General features: G+C 39.7%; 2 protein-coding genes across 2 annotated transcripts; one reads left to right on the forward strand and one right to left on the reverse strand.

Moving 5' to 3' along the window:
* The first annotated feature begins 83 nt into the window (after positions 1-83).
* fbxl6 (F-box and leucine-rich repeat protein 6) lies at positions 84-6,233 on the forward strand. Its single transcript, XM_051137204.1, is given in 10 exon segments — positions 84-975; positions 1,074-1,232; positions 1,373-1,436; positions 1,520-1,651; positions 4,179-4,286; positions 4,673-4,786; positions 5,014-5,169; positions 5,171-5,246; positions 5,451-5,691; positions 5,841-6,233. Coding segments are annotated over 10 exon segments (1,728 nt in total). The 5' UTR covers positions 84-427; the 3' UTR covers positions 5,971-6,233.
* A 55-nt stretch (positions 6,234-6,288) lies between these two features.
* Positions 6,289-19,440, reverse strand: eppk1 (epiplakin 1). The gene is given in 4 exon segments (XM_051137191.1): positions 6,289-9,487; positions 9,490-10,498; positions 10,500-16,973; positions 19,310-19,440. Coding segments are annotated over 3 exon segments (10,329 nt in total). The 5' UTR covers positions 16,946-16,973; positions 19,310-19,440; the 3' UTR covers positions 6,289-6,613.
* Between the last annotated feature and the right edge of the window lie 215 nt (positions 19,441-19,655).

The following is a 19,655-nucleotide window of genomic DNA, read 5'->3' on the forward strand; positions in this document are numbered from 1 at the left end:
CTTGTTTTCCTAATAATAAATGTAACTATAAATCTTATACAAAAAGTTACTTCTCCAACGAGAATGGGCAGGTTGGGCAGAGTCTCACGAAAGCGGATGTGACGACATACGTTGACTAAAGAAAGCGCATCATGGGGCTCGGATAACAACAACAAAGGAGTAAAACGTACCGTCTTGCGATTATGTTTCGGTAATGGTGCTACAAATGCAAAATTAATTTGCACCATTGTTCAGTTTTTTTTAGCAAAGACCTGAGAAACTGCTGCTGTTGAATTTGTCTGCAGCAATGCATAAAGAGAAGCGATTTTAAAGTTTCAGTCAGCTATCTCGTCGTGCTTTTGCCAATTTTATATGTTTTGTTTACAGTCTCATTCATGACCTTTTTTAAATTCAGCGAGGAGATTTTTAGGGACCAGTAGTAGAAGAAATGGAAAGCACAATAATGGAGGTAACCAACTCAAATACAGAGCCAGAGTCAATCCAGGCTCCTACTGCAGAAATGTCTACTAGTCCATCCAGCACAGCTGGGACATCCCAGACTGCACCTGCAAAAGGAAAAAGACTTTTGAAAAGAAAAACAGATTCCCTTACAGATGTCAAAAGCAAGAAAAAGAAAAAAACAGTGAAACGAACTATAAGACCAAATTACACCGTCCAGGAAGGAGAGGACATGCTTTTGATTATATCAAATATAAATAGTGGTGACAGCATATGGAAGCCCAAGCGGAAGGGATCTAAGAAAAAGAAGGTTAACGCAAAAGGCAAGGGTAAAGCCTCTGCTAACAAAACTAAAAGAGCACCAGTAAAAGTGAAAATCCCTAAAGTCACAGAGGAAACTATTGATAAAAATGTTGATTTGGAGAGTGGTAATGAAGATGGCTTTGACCGCTGGGGTCAGAGTTTGCCAATAGAGGTCCTGGTGAAAATCTTCCAGTTTGCAGTTCTCCAGGATGGAGCCGTACCTTTTCTGTGCAGGTGAGAGACATACTCTGTATTTGTGCTATTCAGTTTCTGTCCAACCTTGCTACAAATACTATATTTGCTTTATGTTCATTTGTTTTCTCTTTTTAAAGGGTTGGCAGAGTTTGCCGTCTATGGAATGGAGCTGCATCCTCTCCTATCCTGTGGCGCAGTGTGTCAATTGGCTACTGCTGGATTGAACCCGGTAAGAGTCAATTACCTGGGACAGAACAGAAGATTAGGAACACTATAGACTGGCTAGCAGAAAACAGGTCAGTGGTTGAACCAAACAACAGTATATTTTAACTGGAAGAACGTATGAAGACATATAAATCTTTTCAATGTGAGATAATGCATGGCAAAGCCATATCTATGCAACATGGCTAAGTTTTGTTGTGTCCATTTCCTGCAGATTGTCTCAGTTGAGAGAGTTCTCTCTTTGCCACTGGAAAAAACACGCTGATTATGTAATCCAGGTAATAATCCATCTGCTGTGAAGTTGTGGGACTGGTATCTGAATCTGTTTCTGATAAACTGTTTCTTTGCTTTGTTTTTCTAGAGAGTTTCACAATCATGCACCAATCTTCATTCTCTCAAGCTGTCTTATTGCACGGGAATGACAGAAACAGCCTTTCAAAACCTTGGCACTCACTGTCGATCATTAGAGAATATAAATTTGCAACACTCAGAGGTTTGTATGCAAACTGTTTACTTAGATTTAAAGGGACAGTTACCTAAAAATGAGCATTTATTATTAATTTTATTCACCCTTATGTCATTCCAAATGTGTAAGACCTTCGTTCATTTTTGGAACACCAATTAAGATATTTTTGATGAATTCCGAGAGCTTTCTGACCCTGCATAGACAGCAACGCAACTGACACATTCATGGCCCAGAAAGGTAGTAAGGACCTTGTTAAACACAGAAGAGAAGAAATTGTTAAATGAAGTTTGTTATTTTTGTTTTCATTGCGCACAAAAATTATTCTCATAGCTTCATAACATTACAGTTGAACCACTGATGTCACATGGACTATTTTAACAATGTCCTTAGTACCTTTCTGGGCCTTGAACGGCCTTAGCTGTGTTACTGTATGCAGGGCCAGAAACTCTCCATTTTCATTGTTCCGAAGAACAAAGTTCTTACGGCAGGGCTCTCAAGTTTTGGAAAAAGTTTGGAGTGAGATTTTATCTGTTGGGGAGGAGCCACTCAAATATTTGCAGCAGCGGCCCCTCGGCCCCATGCAAATCTCTCCAGTTTTTGCTAGAAGTTCAACTATCTATTGTTTATAATTGACCAGCACAAAATAAAAAAATATAACAACTGGCAGATCTGATAAAAGTCAAATTCATAAAAATAAAATGTTTTAAATGTTTGAAAAATGCAGATGTATCAAAAGTAAAAATAAATTTGGCCCCAAACGAGCAAACTAAACAGCAGTGCTCAATGCACATACTGTAAACATACAGGAGGATTGCAGAACTTGCCCTGAGCATGTATGTCAATCTGTGTGTGTGTCTGTGAAAGAGAGAGGGTATATATTTCAGCTTACGAATGTCATTTTGTATTTCAAGTTTATTGCACATTTTGATGCCTTGATGACAGTGGTAGGGGCTCAAACTTAGCTAGAGTAACTAGTTACATGTAATGGAATTATGTAATGTAATTAAAAACAAAAATGAACTAATCTGTTACAGTTACTGAGAAATAACGAATATAGTTAAATTACAGTTTAATTTTACAGTTTGTGTACAATTACAAAGTCGGTTACATGTGAATATTTTGACTGATGTATTTCCCAAATTGCATTGACTGCTTTAAAATATGAGACACCAATGTTTCAGGAGTTTGGGACACAAAATAGGACACATGCTTATTCAATAACTGAATTATTTCATATTTGGGTGTATGTATATGCTTTATTTTTTAAGATTAACTGTATCATAGCTATTAAACTATATCTTATGATTTTAAATCTGTATTTAACCTCATGATCTCAAAGTAAAAAGAGGTACTAAAGATTTTGTGGTGGCTGTGCTTTAAAATTAAATTATTATAATCTTAATTCAAGTGATATAAAGATTTTGTAAATTTGACAGTAATTAGTGTTGAGTGCTACTGTAAGGTTAAACCTGCTTGCTTTAAAAGTTTCAAAAGGATTAACATTTGAAAATATTCGTTAGAAATTTAGAAAAGTAATCAAATGTAATGTTACATTATCTCTAAACCAATTGAAATAGTTACACTACTTATTACATTTTAAATAGGGAAATTTAGTCTATAGCCTATTATAGCATATTTCCAAAATAACCTACCCAACAATGTTGATACATTTGTGTTTTGAAATATATAAAACAATTTATTTTATTTGGATGAATTTGTCTTTTTTAGCAGATTTACCAATTATCTAGTCCTTTCCTTAATTTCAGGTAGCCCACAATTAGTTAAAGCTGTTGAAGAACTAATAATTTAGCTCGAATTTGGCTATATTCCCCAACATCAGCTGTCACTATCTTTGATCACAGGCAAGTAATTTTGTCTAGGAATCGTAAATCGTAAAAAAAAAAAAAAAAAAAAAAAACCTGCTGCATTTATTTATATAATATAATGGCAACGTCCGCTCCGAGACCGCAACGCGACCACCGCCTCAACTCATCGTTGCGGGGCACCGCTGGCCTTGTCCCGTGTGTGCGCGTCTACGTTGCCTAGTGACGAACGTGATTGTAGCGGGATCACGTAAAAACAGCAAATTCTAATTTCTTGGCTGGTAGGTGGCATTTAACTCGAAGACAGCTATGAACATTTAACAAGACAGTTTTGAACTCAGCAGAGAACTTCTCTCTGCAAAGCCTGCACCTCGTCCATTAACATTATATAGCGGGACAAGTTATCCCTTCTCAGCGTGAGAAATACAAGGTGTGGCGTGAGAGCGTGTGAACTGGTTGAAATGCGTGTGTCTCACGGTGAATGCGTGAGACTTGAGAGCCCTGGTTCTTACGGGTTTGGAACTACATGAGGGCGAGTAATTGATGACAGAATTTTTCAAGGGGTTTTGGAATGACATGAGAGGGAAGTAAATGATTTCTTTTTAATGTTAACTTTTCCTTTAAGAATGTTAAGTATTGCCACACACATTATTTGACACAGCATGTTTCACAGGTTCACTACAGGCTACCTCTTATACCCGTTTCCTTCTTTCTTTCTTTTTTTAATACAGTTTAATGTTGATGGTCTGGTGTCCTTCCTTGAGGCATATGGCAACCAAATAAAGAACATTTACTTCACACACAGCACAAAGAGTGACAAACTGCTCAGTGCTTTGTCTGTAAGTTGGTATTAATCTTTTGTTTTATGTATTGATTCTAAACGAAGGGTTTTGTTTTGTTTTGTTTTTAAAACAGAGTTCAAAGTAACTTGCACATTTAATCCAAGAAAGCAGTGGCAGTGGAAACCTATATAAACCCCTCCTTACCTCAGTTCTCTTACAGTTCTTCTGGTATCCCACTGTTTTCTCTGATTCAGCTAGGGAAATCCTGGGGGCGTATGTGTTCGGGCCACATCTCAAGCCAAATATATTTACTTCCTCTGCCATTTAAAGATTATATAAACTTTCAAATATATTATAAAATGTCTTTGTTCTATAAGCGTATGTGAACTTGTGAACTGTATGTCTGTTTGATTCTGATGATGCACATGTCTCTGAAATTAAAGAAAGGTTGCTGTCCTGAACTCAGGCTGCTGGAGATCAATACTAAATTAGATGGAGGATACTGCCAGCTTCCCATCTGTATTCAGGCTTTGCAGATTGGATGCCCTAAACTTCAGGTATTATCCTAAAATGTGCTGTGATCATCATGGACAATTGCATAGCAATTGCATAGCTGTCTTTTTTTTATTGCACAGTTACTGTTTGAAATTTTAATTTTTGCACACACTTCTGTAAGTGTTATTAATGGCAACATATTCAAGAATGAGAATTGATAGTCTGCTACAAATATAAAGCATTTCAGTCACAATTTTTTTCTTTTCTTTTCAATTATTTTTCAATTTAGACATTTAGGTTAATGAATGTCACTCCAGTTCCTAAAATGATCCGGAACACACCCAGTACAACTTCTGGTTTTCCCATGCTAGAGGAGTTGTGCATTGCTACTTCCTCTCACTCTTTCATGACTGACAGTGACCTGAACAATGTGCTCCACGGCTCCCCCCCACCTGCGTGTGCTGGACCTACGTGGTGGCTCCCGCATCACAGCCACTGGTCTCTATGCTCTGCCTTGTGAGAGTAAGTCTTGGTTTTAAAATTAGAAGAATGTGAACATTGATGGATGTGCCGCACACAGTACTGAAAATGCAATGTAAACTACTCCCATATGAACATCAAATTGTTTGATGTACTTTCCCTCATTTTATTCTGATAATTTAAAGTAGGGAAGAATCTCATCATAACTATAAATTTTCCCTTAATTTGCTGCTTTGTCTTGTGTAGGACTGGAGTGTCTATATTGGGGCCTGTACTTCAACAGCAATACCATGGTAGCATCCAAGAAAGGCATACACATGCTTGCCCACAAATGGAGCGGCACCCTCAGGGAGCTTGATTTGGCCAACCAGCCATTTTCAGAAGAGGACATGGAGATTGCCATGGGCCATCTTGCACATGGTGCTGGAGTCGATTTGTTTCGCTCCCTGAACCTCAGTGGTACTAAAATCACTTCATCTGCACTCAGGTAATGATTACCTTTGTAGCTCTGCACGTACATTATAGTTTTTGCCAAAAGATTCATGACCCATTCAAATTTGGACATGTGTTTGCAAATATACAGTAATAGAAAGTACAGGTATTTTCAGGTGTTTTACCATTTTTAATGTTTCATAGGTTACTAATAAGCCAGTCACCAGCACTGAAGTACTTGAATCTGTCTTCTTGCCGGTATCTGCCCAGAGGACTCAAACGAGTATATCATGGTCAAGAAGACATTCAGCTGCTACTGGACAAGTTAGATTAAACATGTATGTATTGCAGGAACTCTTGATATTTATTCAGTTATTTTCAAAGTGTACAGAATTTAATTTCTCCTTTTGGATTTGTATATAAAGATCAGGCTACTTTTTCACTTCATGTCAGAATTGCAAATACAATTTTTTAAATATATTTTTTAAATATTTACTACACTAATCTGCAACCATTTTTGTCATGTTCATGTGCTGGTATGCAATAATATTGAATATTGTGACTTTCTAACAGTTTAAACAAGCCATGTTCAGCAAAACACAGTCTTTAGAATGAAAGAGATTACTGTCTTGAAAATGATCAAATAAAGTGATATATTGCAACTGTGTCTTTATTTGAATTGTTTTGAATACAAAGCAAAAAAGCATGAATTAATGAGACGAAATAAAAAATTTAACAGTTCACTACATTAAAAAAAAAAGCATTTACATATTTTGAGCTTTTACTGATGCTTCTATTTGTCAGTTAAAAAATGCAAAACTAAAAATGTATGTTATATAATGCAGTGCTAAATGAAAAAGTTTGTTGGCTGATATACATTCACAGATTCGTATTAGGCATAAGTAGGAACAGAACAGTGTGATTTTAGTTAATTAAGTAAGAAAAAATTGCATGGCATTTTGCATTCAGTCTTAGACCTACTTTTTTAAAGCAAGCAGACTCAAACCAGTCTTTGGGTCTTTAATACACCGTTCCACAAGCTGCAAGTATGTGAGGTTCTCCTGTGTGTTGGGATCAAAGAAACCTTTGGTGTCATCATCTGGATCAGAGAGGATCTCGTTCATCTCTTCATCAAAATAACCTCTTTGGTAAGCCACCTCTACAGGAACACGATGGCTGTGCACAGGATCAATGATGCCCCCGGTGGCGATTTGAGCTTCTAACAGACGAATTCCATGGTCCTTGACGATCAGATCTTTTTTCAAGGCCTGGAACAAGGAGATTATGCTCCCTGTGTTGGGGTCCGTGTAACCAGTGACTGCCCGTTCTGCAGAGAGCAGTTTGTTTTTCCATTCTGCCCCAACAAGTCCTTCAGCCACCGCCTGCTCTACTGACAGCATTTTATTCTTCACTGGGTCAATCATAAATCCAGTGGCAGCCTGGGCTTCAAGCAGAACCAGAGATGTTCCAGGTGTCAGAAGTCCCTTATTTTTGGCTTCAGAGATGCTCATGGTCTGTTTGGTAGACTGCACAAATACACCAGCGATGCTATTCGTTCCTTTCAGGTACTTTCGCACAGAATCCATTTGACTTACATGATCAACTGTGACTTTTCCAGAAGTTAGGTCTTTGTAAATTTTCTCATCAATGACTTTGCCTTGCAGCAAGTCATCAGCACTCACATCCTTTCTGATACCTTGAAATTTTTGCATTTGGGTTGTCTCTGTTGTTGTAGTTGTTGTTGTAATGGTTTGGGTGCTTGTTACAGATTTCTGTGGTACCAATGTCAGAACTATTTCTAGGAACTTTTCAATAGTTATTGTACCCGATTTAAATTGCTCCACCAGTTCTCTCCTCTTTTCTTCCGATATGTAATTTGAGTACAGCAGATCCCAGAGAGTCACCAGCTGTCCTTGGAATTTACCTCCTGCTTTCGTTGTGGTTGTAGACTTAAGGATATTCTTTGTATGTTCATCAATGAAGAAGTAGTATTCGCCCTTTTTCGCAATCACAAGAAGGCTCAGGCCAGTGTTGGGGTCTCTAACACACCGTTCCACAAGCTGCAAGTATGTGAGGTTCTCCTGTGTGTTAGGATCAAAGAAACCTTTGGTGTCATCATCTGGATCAGAGAGGATCTCGTTCATCTCTTCATCAAAATAACCTTTTTGGTAAGCCACCTCCACAGGAACACGATGGCTGTGCACAGGATCAATGATGCCCCCGGTGGCGATTTGAGCTTCTAACAGACGAATACCATGGTCCTTGACGATCAGATCTTTTTTCAAGGCCTGGAACAAGGAGATTATGCTCCCTGTGTTGGGGTCCGTGTAACCAGTGACTGCCCGTTCTGCAGAGAGCAGTTTGTTTTTCCATTCTGCCCCAACAAGTCCTTCAGCCACCGCCTGCTCTACTGACAGCATTTTATTCTTCACTGGGTCAATCATAAATCCAGTGGCAGCCTGGGCTTCAAGCAGAATCAGAGATGTTCCAGGTGTCAGAAGTCCCTTATTTTTGGCTTCAGAGATGCTCATGGTCTGTTTGGTAGACTGCACAAATACACCAGCGATGCTATTCGTTCCTTTCAGGTACTTTCGCACAGAATCCATTTGACTTACATGATCAACTGTGACTTTTCCAGAAGTTAGGTCTTTGTAAATTTTCTCATCAATGACCTTGCCTTGCAGCAAGTCATCAGCACTCACATCCTTTCTGATACCTTGAAATTTTTGCATTTGGGTTGTCTCTGTTGTAGTTGTTGTAATGGTTTGGGTGCTTGTTACAGATTTCTGTGGTACCAATGTCAGAACTATTTCTAGGAACTTTTCAATAGTTATTGTACCCGATTTAAATTGCTCCACCAGTTCTCTCCTCTTTTCTTCCGATATGTAATTTGAGTACAGCAGATCCCAGAGAGTCACCAGCTGTCCTTGGAATTTACCTCCTGCTTTCGTTGTGGTTGTAGACTTAAGGATATTCTTTGTATGTTCATCAATGAAGAAGTAGTATTCGCCCTTTTTCGCAATCACAAGAAGGCTCAGGCCAGTGTTGGGGTCTCTAACACACCGTTCCACAAGCTGCAAGTATGTGAGGTTCTCCTGTGTGTTAGGATCAAAGAAACCTTTGGTGTCATCATCTGGATCAGAGAGGATCTCGTTCATCTCTTCATCAAAATAACCTTTTTGGTAAGCCACCTCCACAGGAACACGATGGCTGTGCACAGGATCAATGATGCCCCCGGTGGCGATTTGAGCTTCTAACAGACGAATACCATGGTCCTTGACGATCAGATCTTTTTTCAAGGCCTGGAACAAGGAGATTATGCTCCCTGTGTTGGGGTCCGTGTAACCAGTGACTGCCCGTTCTGCAGAGAGCAGTTTGTTTTTCCATTCTGCCCCAACAAGTCCTTCAGCCACCGCCTGCTCTACTGACAGCATTTTATTCTTCACTGGGTCAATCATAAATCCAGTGGCAGCCTGGGCTTCAAGCAGAATCAGAGATGTTCCAGGTGTCAGAAGTCCCTTATTTTTGGCTTCAGAGATGCTCATGGTCTGTTTGGTAGACTGCACAAATACACCAGCGATGCTATTCGTTCCTTTCAGGTACTTTCGCACAGAATCCATTTGACTTACATGATCAACTGTGACTTTTCCAGAAGTTAGGTCTTTGTAAATTTTCTCATCAATGACCTTGCCTTGCAGCAAGTCATCAGCACTCACATCCTTTCTGATACCTTGAAATTTTTGCATTTGGGTTGTCTCTGTTGTAGTTGTTGTAATGGTTTGGGTGCTTGTTACAGATTTCTGTGGTACCAATGTCAGAACTATTTCTAGGAACTTTTCAATAGTTATTGTGTACCCGATTTAAATTGCTCCACCAGTTCTCTCCTCTTTTCTTCCGATATGTAATTTGAGTACAGCAGATCCCAGAGAGTCACCAGCTGTCCTTGGAATTTACCTCCTGCTTTCGTTGTGGTTGTAGACTTAAGGATATTCTTTGTATGTTCATCAATGAAGAAGTAGTATTCGCCCTTTTTCGCAATCACAAGAAGGCTCAGGCCAGTGTTGGGGTCTCTAACACACCGTTCCACAAGCTGCAAGTATGTGAGGTTCTCCTGTGTGTTAGGATCAAAGAAACCTTTGGTGTCATCATCTGGATCAGAGAGGATCTCGTTCATCTCTTCATCAAAATAACCTTTTTGGTAAGCCACCTCCACAGGAACACGATGGCTGTGCACAGGATCAATGATGCCCCCGGTGGCGATTTGAGCTTCTAACAGACGAATACCATGGTCCTTGACGATCAGATCTTTTTTCAAGGCCTGGAACAAGGAGATTATGCTCCCTGTGTTGGGGTCCGTGTAACCAGTGACTGCCCGTTCTGCAGAGAGCAGTTTGTTTTTCCATTCTGCCCCAACAAGTCCTTCAGCCACCGCCTGCTCTACTGACAGCATTTTATTCTTCACTGGGTCAATCATAAATCCAGTGGCAGCCTGGGCTTCAAGCAGAACCAGAGATGTTCCAGGTGTCAGAAGTCCCTTATTTTTGGCTTCAGAGATGCTCATGGTCTGTTTGGTAGACTGCACAAATACACCAGCGATGCTATTCGTTCCTTTCAGGTACTTTCGCACAGAATCCATTTGACTTACATGATCAACTGTGACTTTTCCAGAAGTTAGGTCTTTGTAAATTTTCTCATCAATGACCTTGCCTTGCAGCAAGTCATCAGCACTCACATCCTTTCTGATACCTTGAAATTTTTGCATTTGGGTTGTCTCTGTTGTAGTTGTAGTTGTTGTAATGGTTTGGGTGCTTGTTACAGATTTCTGTTGTACCAATGTCAGAACTATTTCTAGGAACTTTTCAAGTTATTGTACCCGATTTAAATTGCTCCACCAGTTCTCTCCTCTTTTCTTCCGATATGTAATTTGAGTACAGCAGATCCCAGAGAGTCACCAGCTGTCCTTGGAATTTACCTCCTGCTTTCGTTGTGGTTGTAGACTTAAGGATATTCTTTGTATGTTCATCAATGAAGAAGTAGTATTCGCCCTTTTTCGCAATCACAAGAAGGCTCAGGCCAGTGTTGGGGTCTCTAACACACCGTTCCACAAGCTGCAAGTATGTGAGGTTCTCCTGTGTGTTAGGATCAAAGAAACCTTTGGTGTCATCATCTGGATCAGAGAGGATCTCGTTCATCTCTTCATCAAAATAACCTTTTTGGTAAGCCACCTCCACAGGAACACGATGGCTGTGCACAGGATCAATGATGCCCCCGGTGGCGATTTGAGCTTCTAACAGACGAATACCATGGTCCTTGACGATCAGATCTTTTTTCAAGGCCTGGAACAAGGAGATTATGCTCCCTGTGTTGGGGTCCGTGTAACCAGTGACTGCCCGTTCTGCAGAGAGCAGTTTGTTTTTCCATTCTGCCCCAACAAGTCCTTCAGCCACCGCCTGCTCTACTGACAGCATTTTATTCTTCACTGGGTCAATCATAAATCCAGTGGCAGCCTGGGCTTCAAGCAGAATCAGAGATGTTCCAGGTGTCAGAAGTCCCTTATTTTTGGCTTCAGAGATGCTCATGGTCTGTTTGGTAGACTGCACAAATACACCAGCGATGCTATTCGTTCCTTTCAGGTACTTTCGCACAGAATCCATTTGACTTACATGATCAACTGTGACTTTTCCAGAAGTTAGGTCTTTGTAAATTTTCTCATCAATGACTTTGCCTTGCAGCAAGTCATCAGCACTCACATCCTTTCTGATACCTTGAAATTTTTGCATTTGGGTTGTCTCTGTTGTAGTTGTTGTAATGGTTTGGGTGCTTGTTACAGATTTCTGTGGTACCAATGTCAGAACTATTTCTAGGAACTTTTCAATAGTTATTGTACCCGATTTAAATTGCTCCACCAGTTCTCTCCTCTTTTCTTCCGATATGTAACTTGAGTACAGCAGATTCCAGAGAGTCACCAGCTGTCCTTGGAATTTACCTCCTGCTTTCGTTGTGGTTGTAGACTTAAGGATATTCTTTGTATGTTCATCAATGAAGAAGTAGTATTCGCCCTTTTTCGCAATCACAAGAAGGCTCAGGCCAGTGTTGGGGTCTCTAACACACCGTTCCACAAGCTGCAAGTATGTGAGGTTCTCCTGTGTGTTAGGATCAAAGAAACCTTTGGTGTCATCATCTGGATCAGAGAGGATCTCGTTCATCTCTTCATCAAAATAACCTCTTTGGTAAGCCACCTCCACAGGAACACGATGGCTGTGCACAGGATCAATGATGCCCCCGGTGGCGATTTGAGCTTCTAACAGACGAATACCATGGTCCTTGACAGTCAGATCTTTTTTCAAGGCCTGGAACAAAGAGATTGTTTTGCCTGTGTAGGGGTCTGTGTACCCAGTGACTGCCCGTTCTGCAGAGAGCAGTTTGCTTTTCCATTCCATCCCCACAACACCTTCAGCCACCGCCTGCTCTACTGAAAGCTTTTTGTTCTTTACTGGGTCAATCATAAAGCCAGTGGCAGCCTGGGCCTCAAGCAAAACCAGAGATGTTCCAGGTGTCAGAAGTCCCTTATTTTTGGCTTCAGAGATGCTCATGGTCTGTTTTTTAGACTGGACATATACACCAGCAATACAGTTTGTTGCCCCAAGGTATTTTTGAATTGATTCCATTTTGTTGATATCTTCATCATCTACTTCATTATTGATAAGCTTACTCATCATTTCCTTTGAGATGATTTTTGCCTCAAATAGCTGACTTGCTGACACTTGTTTTCTCAGACCTTTAAAAGAGTGCCTTTTTGTGGTTACTTCAATTATCATTGCTGTCACCATTTCTGTTATCTCGTCTATTGATAGTTTCTTTTGTTTGTATTGGTCAAGTAGTTCTTTCCTTTTCTTTGCAGATATATACTCTGATTGTAGTACATCCCAAAGTGATACACGTTTATCTGCAAACTTTCCAGCATTGATGATCACTGATTTTTCCTTGAAGAGCCTTACTATTTGATTGTCACTGTAGGTTGAGGTTTCAGCACTCTTTTCAGTAACTGGGAGAAGCAGCAGGCCAGTGATTGAATTCCTTTCACATTTCTTCATGAGTTGATGGTAAGTAAGAGGTTCTTTTGTTTGTGGGTCTGAAAACCCCTTTTCACTATTTCTAGGATTTGCCAGAAGGTCATTTGTCTCATTATTCAGACATCCTTTCATTATTGCCTTCTGAATAGGCAGCCTGTAGCTGCCAATTGGATCAATAATTCCTCCTGTGGCGAGCTGCGCATCTAAGAGGTTCAGTCCTTGTTTTTGAGGAATGAGTCCTTTTTGCATTGCTTCAAATAGGCATATTTGCTCATCTGTGTATGGATCTTTGAAGCCAATGACAGCACGTTCAGCCAGCAGTAAGTGCTCCAATATCTCTGGTCCAATAAGTTGAGCTTTGACAGCCTCTATTACTGTGTGATCTGTGTTTTGAATTGGATCGATAACATATCCAGTTGCTGCCTGAGCCTCAAGCAACAACAGTGCTGCATCGGACGTGAGTAAGCCTTCAGTTTTTGCCATATATAAACTTAGGACTTTTCCTGATGGATGCAGCTTTACTCCAGCAATACTTCCAGTGCCTTTCAAATATCTTTGAACAGATTCAAGTTTAACCACATTTTCAAGTGTCTTCTTACCATCTAGCAGCTCTTTGTAAGCTCTGGTGTCAATGATTCCAGAGTCATGCAGCTGTTGCACAGAAACAGGTTTTCTCAGGCCCATTGTTGTTTGAGAAGTTGCTTCTTGCTGTTCTATTGTTTGAATAGTTTTGGTAACCATGCTGACAATATCCTTGATGCTCATCTTGCCCAAACGATATCCTTCAAAGTACTGCTGCTGCTGTTCATTTGTGAAGTATACAGAATGAATTACCTCCCAAAGAGACAGCGATTTTCCTGAGAAACAGCCAACAGGAATAACAACTTTGTTTTTCTCAAATTCTTTCCTAATCTCGGCATCCGAGAGAAGTTTTTGTGATTTTTCTTGTGTTTTCCCTTTTTCAGTGACTGGAAGAAGGAAAATTCCAGTATCAGAATCTTTGATGCATCTTGCCAACATCTCCATGTAGGTCAGATTTTCTTGTGTGGTGGGATCAAAAAATCCTTTAGTGTCATCAGTTTGATTAGCAAGAATCTCGTTTAGGTCAGCATCAAAATATCCCTTACTGAAAGCAACTTCAAGTGGCAAATGTAGACATGTTACGGGATCGATGATGCCACCTGTAGCAATTTGGGCTTCAAGCAGGCGTATTCCATGTTGCTTTACAATAAGGTCTTTCTTGATAGCTTCGAAAATTGATATTGTCTTGCCAGTGTATGGGTCTTTGTAACCAGTCACTGCCTTCTCAGCAGCCAGGAGTTTTTCATACAACTCTGGAACAATGACTTTCTGCTTCAAGGCCTCCTCAACGGTGAGTTTCTTGTTCTGTATTGGATCGATAATAAAACCAGTAGCAGCCTGTGCTTCAAGAAGACACAAGGCAGTGCCAGGGGTAAGATAGCCCTCTTTTTTGGCTTGGTAGATGCTCATTTTCTGGTTAGACTTCTGTAGCATTACACCTGCTATACAGCTTGTTCCACTAAGGAAGTTCCTCACAGTGCCCATCTCAGTAAGATCTTTGATTGTTAGTTTCCCTTCAAGCACATTTTTGTATGTTTTTTCATCTATTATTCCCAAGTTCTGCAGCTTTAAAATGGAGACTTTTCCCCTGAGACCATCTACACTGAGGTCAGCATTTCTTTGCACTTCTTTGCTCTCAATGATTTCTAAAATAATTGTTATGATTTCTTCAATTGTGATTGTTTTGGACTTGTAACGCTTTAACAGCTCCTGCCTTTTCTCCTCAGACAAATATTCAGAGTTGATGAGATCCCATAGGGTTACTTTCTTGTTGCTGAATCTGCCGTATCTCACAGAGACATGCATGTTTTGAAACGCCTCTTTGGTGCTGTCCCCTATTTTGACTCTCTTGTCGTTCCCTTTGATTGTCAAGAGGCAAAGGCCTGTGCTTTGGTCAGTAACACATCTGGACAAAAGCTGCATATAAGTAAGGTTTTCATGAGTGTTTGGGTCAAAGAAACCTTTTGTGTCATCAGTTGGATCACTAAGAATCTGATTCATTTCTGTATCAAAATATCCTCGTTTATAAGCAATATGAACGGGAATGCGATGGCTGTTTACAGGATCAATAATGCCCCCTGTGGCTATCTGGGCCTCTAGCAGACGTATGCCATGATCTTTCACAATTAAATCTTTCTGCATTGCTTGGAACAATGAGATTTTCTTGCCAGTGTAAGGATCTTGGTAACCTGTCACTGCCCTCTCTGCTGAGCTTAATTTTGCATGAAGATCAGCTCCTACCACTCGTGCCTTTACTGCATCATCTACAGAGAACTTTCGATTAGCAATGGGGTCAATTATGAATCCTGTTGCAGCCTGAGCTTCAAGAAGAATAAGTGATGTTCCTGGCCTCAGAATTCCTTTTTGTCGGGCTTGGTAAATTGACATTATTTGGGAGTCAGGAAGCTGCACACCAGCAATGCTTGGTTTACCCTGTAGGTATGTTTGCACAGATTCATTGTCTGTAACATCTTTTACTGTCTTTTTTCCTTCTCTGAGATCTTCAAGATCATGCTCTGTGATGATGTCAGCCTCTGCAAGCTGGTTTGCGGTTACTTTTTCCCTTATACCTTCGAAAACGACATTAGCTGTTTTCACTGAATGCTCAATGATATCCAGAACTTTGGTGATTATCATTTCAATTGTGAGTGTTTTGTTTCTGTATTGCTGGATAAAGTCTTGCCTTTGCTGTTCAGTGAAATATTCAGACATAAGTAATTCCCAAAGTGAAACAGTCATTCCCATGTATTTTCCACATGTCACTTTTACCTTGACACCCTTGAAGACTTTCTTGATGTCATAGCCAATGAATATGTGATTCAAACTACCAGATGGATCATGAATGGGCAATAATGTGAGTCCTGTAGAGGGGTCAATGACACAACGATCCAGCAGTTGCAGATATGTCAGATTATCTTTTGTGTTTGGGTCAAAGAAACCTGTAGTGTCATCTCCAGGATCCTCAAGGATGGCATTCATTTCCTCGTCGAAGAAGCCACGCTTGTATGCTACATCCACAGGAACTCTGTGACTGTTTATTGGATCGATAATTCCACCAGTTGCAATTTGTGCCTCAAGCAATCGGATCCCATGGTTCTTCACAATCAGTTCCTTCTTCAGAGCTTGAAAAAGAGAAATGGTTTCCCCAGTGTATGGATCCTTGTAACCAGTGACTGCACGTTCTGCTGCGAGCAATTTTGCATGGTACTCTGGCCCTACAAGTTTTTGTTTAATGGCTTCATCTATACTGTATGTCTTGTTTTCAACAGGGTCAATCATGAATCCAGTTGCAGCCTGGGCTTCCAGCAGAATCAAAGCAGAACCAGGCATGATTATTCCTTGTCTCATTGCCTGATAGATGCTCATTTTTTGGTTTGTGGACAGCACAGCTACTCCCCCAATGCTCTTTTTACCTTCTAGATATTCCTTCACTGTTTCCATTAACATCACATCTTGGGTGGTGGTTTTACCCTTATGCAGATTTTCAAATGTCTCTTGGTCAATTATTTTTGATGCCAGAAGCTCAGCGGAGGTTACACCTCTGCGGAGGCCTTTAAATGTGATGTAGATTGGGAACAGCAGCAGACCTGTTTCTGGGGCTATAGTGCATTTCTTTATCAGTGATGCATAGGTGAGATTTTCTTGAGAGTTTGGGTCATAGAATACTTTTAGAGCGTCCACCTGGTCTCGAAAAAGATCTTTGTCATAATGACCTTTTCCATAGGCTTGTTCTTCTGTTAAGTAGCATTTTTCAGTGGGGTCATAGATCCCTTTGGCAGAGATCTGTGCCTCAAGTAATCTAATGCCATATTCTTTTGGGATTACATCTTTCTGCATGGCCTGAAAGAGTGAGATTTGTTGGTTGGTGTATGGATCTGTGTAGCCTGTGATGGCCCGCTCAGCTAACTGAAGTTTCTCTTTCATTTCATGTCCCACAATGGCTTCCTTTACTGCATCTTGTACAGACCATGTCCTGTTTTTAACGGGGTCGATGATTCCTCCTGTTGCAGCTTGAGCTTCTAACAGTGCCAGACATGTTCCTGGCTTCAGCAAGCGCATCTTGAAGGCTTGGTATATTGTAATGGTTTCTTTTGAATGTTCAAGGAACACTCCAGCGACTGGTCCCTGAGAACTGCCGTTTTCCTGAGCTGCCATTTTTTTGTGGATTTCTGTGCACCAGAGTCTGTGGATTACACAGGAATAATTATTAGTCATGCATTCATGCATTTAAAAACCAGTATAACCTGATCATTTAAAGGAGAAGTCCACTTCCAGAACAACAATTTACAGGTAATGTACTCACCCCCTTGTCATCCAAGATGTTCATGTCTTTCTTTCTTCAGTCATAAAGAAATTATGTTTTTTGAGGAAACCATTTCAGGATTTTTCTCCATATAATGGACTGCTATGGTGCCCTGAGTTTGAACTTCCAAAATGCAGTTTAAATGCGGCTTCAAATGATCCCAAATGTGGTTGTAAACAATCCCAGCCGAGGAAGAATGGTCTTATCTAGCAAAACGATCGGTTATTTTCATAATTATAATACAATTTATATACTTTTTAATGTCAAACACTCATCTTGTCTTGCTCTTCCTGACCTCTGTTTTTTTTCCAGTTCATGACAGTTAGGGTATGTCGAAAAACTCCCATCTCATGTTCTCCCTCAACTTCAAAATCACCATATCAGTCTATTTTATGGAGAAAAATCCTGAAATTTTTCCCTCAAAAAACACAATTTTTTTACGACTGAAGAAAGGAAGACATGAACATCTTGGATGACGGGGGTGAGTACATTATTTTGTTTACTGTAAAAAAAAACCAAACACAAAAAAAAGCAAAACTGTACACCACAGAACCTTGTTGAAGCTTGTGTTTGTGCTAACAATGAAAGTACCCTTCACCCCTTTTATGGCTTGTCCTCACAAGAAAAAAATTCTTGAGCATTGCATCATTTGGAAAAGTGTGGAAGTGTTTTTTTTTTTTAAGCATGAACCTTGCAAGCAGTGGAAAACGGGAAATACAGGATTCTTAAGGAATGTCAGGATAAAGAATCAATGACCCAGACAAGTTTTTCGCTTGTCAGTTACGCAATCATGCATAAAAATGTCTCTCTCCCTCCCTCTCTCTCTCAGTAACTAGTATCCATGCGCAATAATATGGATGTACAAACTTTTTGTTGCACAAGTGCATTACGCAATATTATTTGTCATTCACTTAAGCCAGAAGTCACTCTCATACATACTTCCATGTGTATGGAAGAGAATGGCTTTGGACTAGAGTGAGTGACTGAAAATCTCCTAATATGTTAACTATGTTAACGTCAATCAGATTCTAGCTGAGGTTTCTGCTGCAGCTGAAACTGGTACTGTTTCTTCAAGATGAATAATGAAAATTGGATTATAGTCAAATACATTATTTAGCAACTATTAATGGGGTTGCTAGTTAAAACTGTCTGTATTTATTATTAAAATCACTTTAATACTATGTGTAATGCATAAAATAAACACTGAATATATAAGAAGTTGGTTCTTTTTCAGAAAATTTTAGCTCCACTAGACCAATTTTCATATGTCACTATTTTAATGATTTTATAACAAGGATGTGACCTCCTTGTTTAAACACTGAATGTTTTATGCAAATTTTCACCAAGTGATGTTTGCTTAAAATTACATCTTGGTATGAAGTCTCACTGCTGCAGTCAGCCATGAATAGCATTCTTCTACCAAATGGGGGGGCGAGGGTGTTAACCTTACACACACACACAAAGGGCTGCTAATAGCCTCTTTCCTGTCCAAATTCCTTGGATGCAGACAGTGTTCGGTATAAATAAGGACTTCTGAAACCATAAACCAAACTTTTACACTATAATACCTAGTCAAATAGATATTAATAAATATTGAAGTGTTTCAATGCATTCTCTTTTTTTAAATTGAGAATACTTGACAACATACGACTTATTCAGTGTACACTCATTTCATAATGCATACAGGAAGCCTTAATGTACTTCTGTAATTCTGTGGATTGCTTATTTACTTGCCTCACAACTATGTAGTACCTGGCAAAGTTATTTATTGCAACACTGCTGTACTTTGTCAACACCTTGCTTATGTTTTAGCCTTCTTCATTTGAAAGTCACTTTTGAGAAAAATGTCTAAATGCATAATGTAAATGTTTGACCAGTTCTTTAACTATCGAAGAAGTACATGACTTTATATAATCATCCCTGTTCAAAGGTGTCCCAAAACAGCACTGTCTGCAAATATTTGCCAATTCATAAAGCATTTTGCCTTTTTATTGCTAAGAGGTGTGGTCAGGGAAGTGAGCGTATGTTAAACAAAACATGCCAGACATGAGAGTGTGAATTGTGTCACACATTTTAAGTTACCTGAAGATCCTTGCTCTACATTTAGTTAACACTGCTGTTGTTTTAAAATAAATGACAATACAATTACAGAGACAATCTTAAGATTGTTATCTGAGACCACAAAAAGTTTTACAACTACTTGAAATCATTCTTACCTTTTTCAGTGGTTTTTGCCGTAAGTTCCAGTCAGGATCCAGTTAAAGTCCGGTTAAGTCCCCGTTTTCTGCTCACTAAGAATTGATGTAAGTCAAACACTCTGTGGACACAGTGAAAAACTGAGTATTTTTCCTTCCTTTCCTCTGTTAAATATACAGATTAGTCAGAGCCAAACCACACCCTCAGGAACACTCCCCTCTCTTGGTGGAGATAAAATACCTTGCAGCCAAGTGAAGGAATGACCCTCTCCTTAATGTGATGCACATGCACAGGAACCCAAAGCATGCAATAGCAGTAATTAAAACTTAATTCATGTTAACCATATTTTTTAAAGTCAGCAAACAC

This window comes from Labeo rohita, chromosome 19, assembly GCF_022985175.1.
Source record: "Labeo rohita strain BAU-BD-2019 chromosome 19, IGBB_LRoh.1.0, whole genome shotgun sequence".
NCBI classification, from domain to species: Eukaryota; Metazoa; Chordata; class Actinopteri; order Cypriniformes; family Cyprinidae; genus Labeo; species Labeo rohita.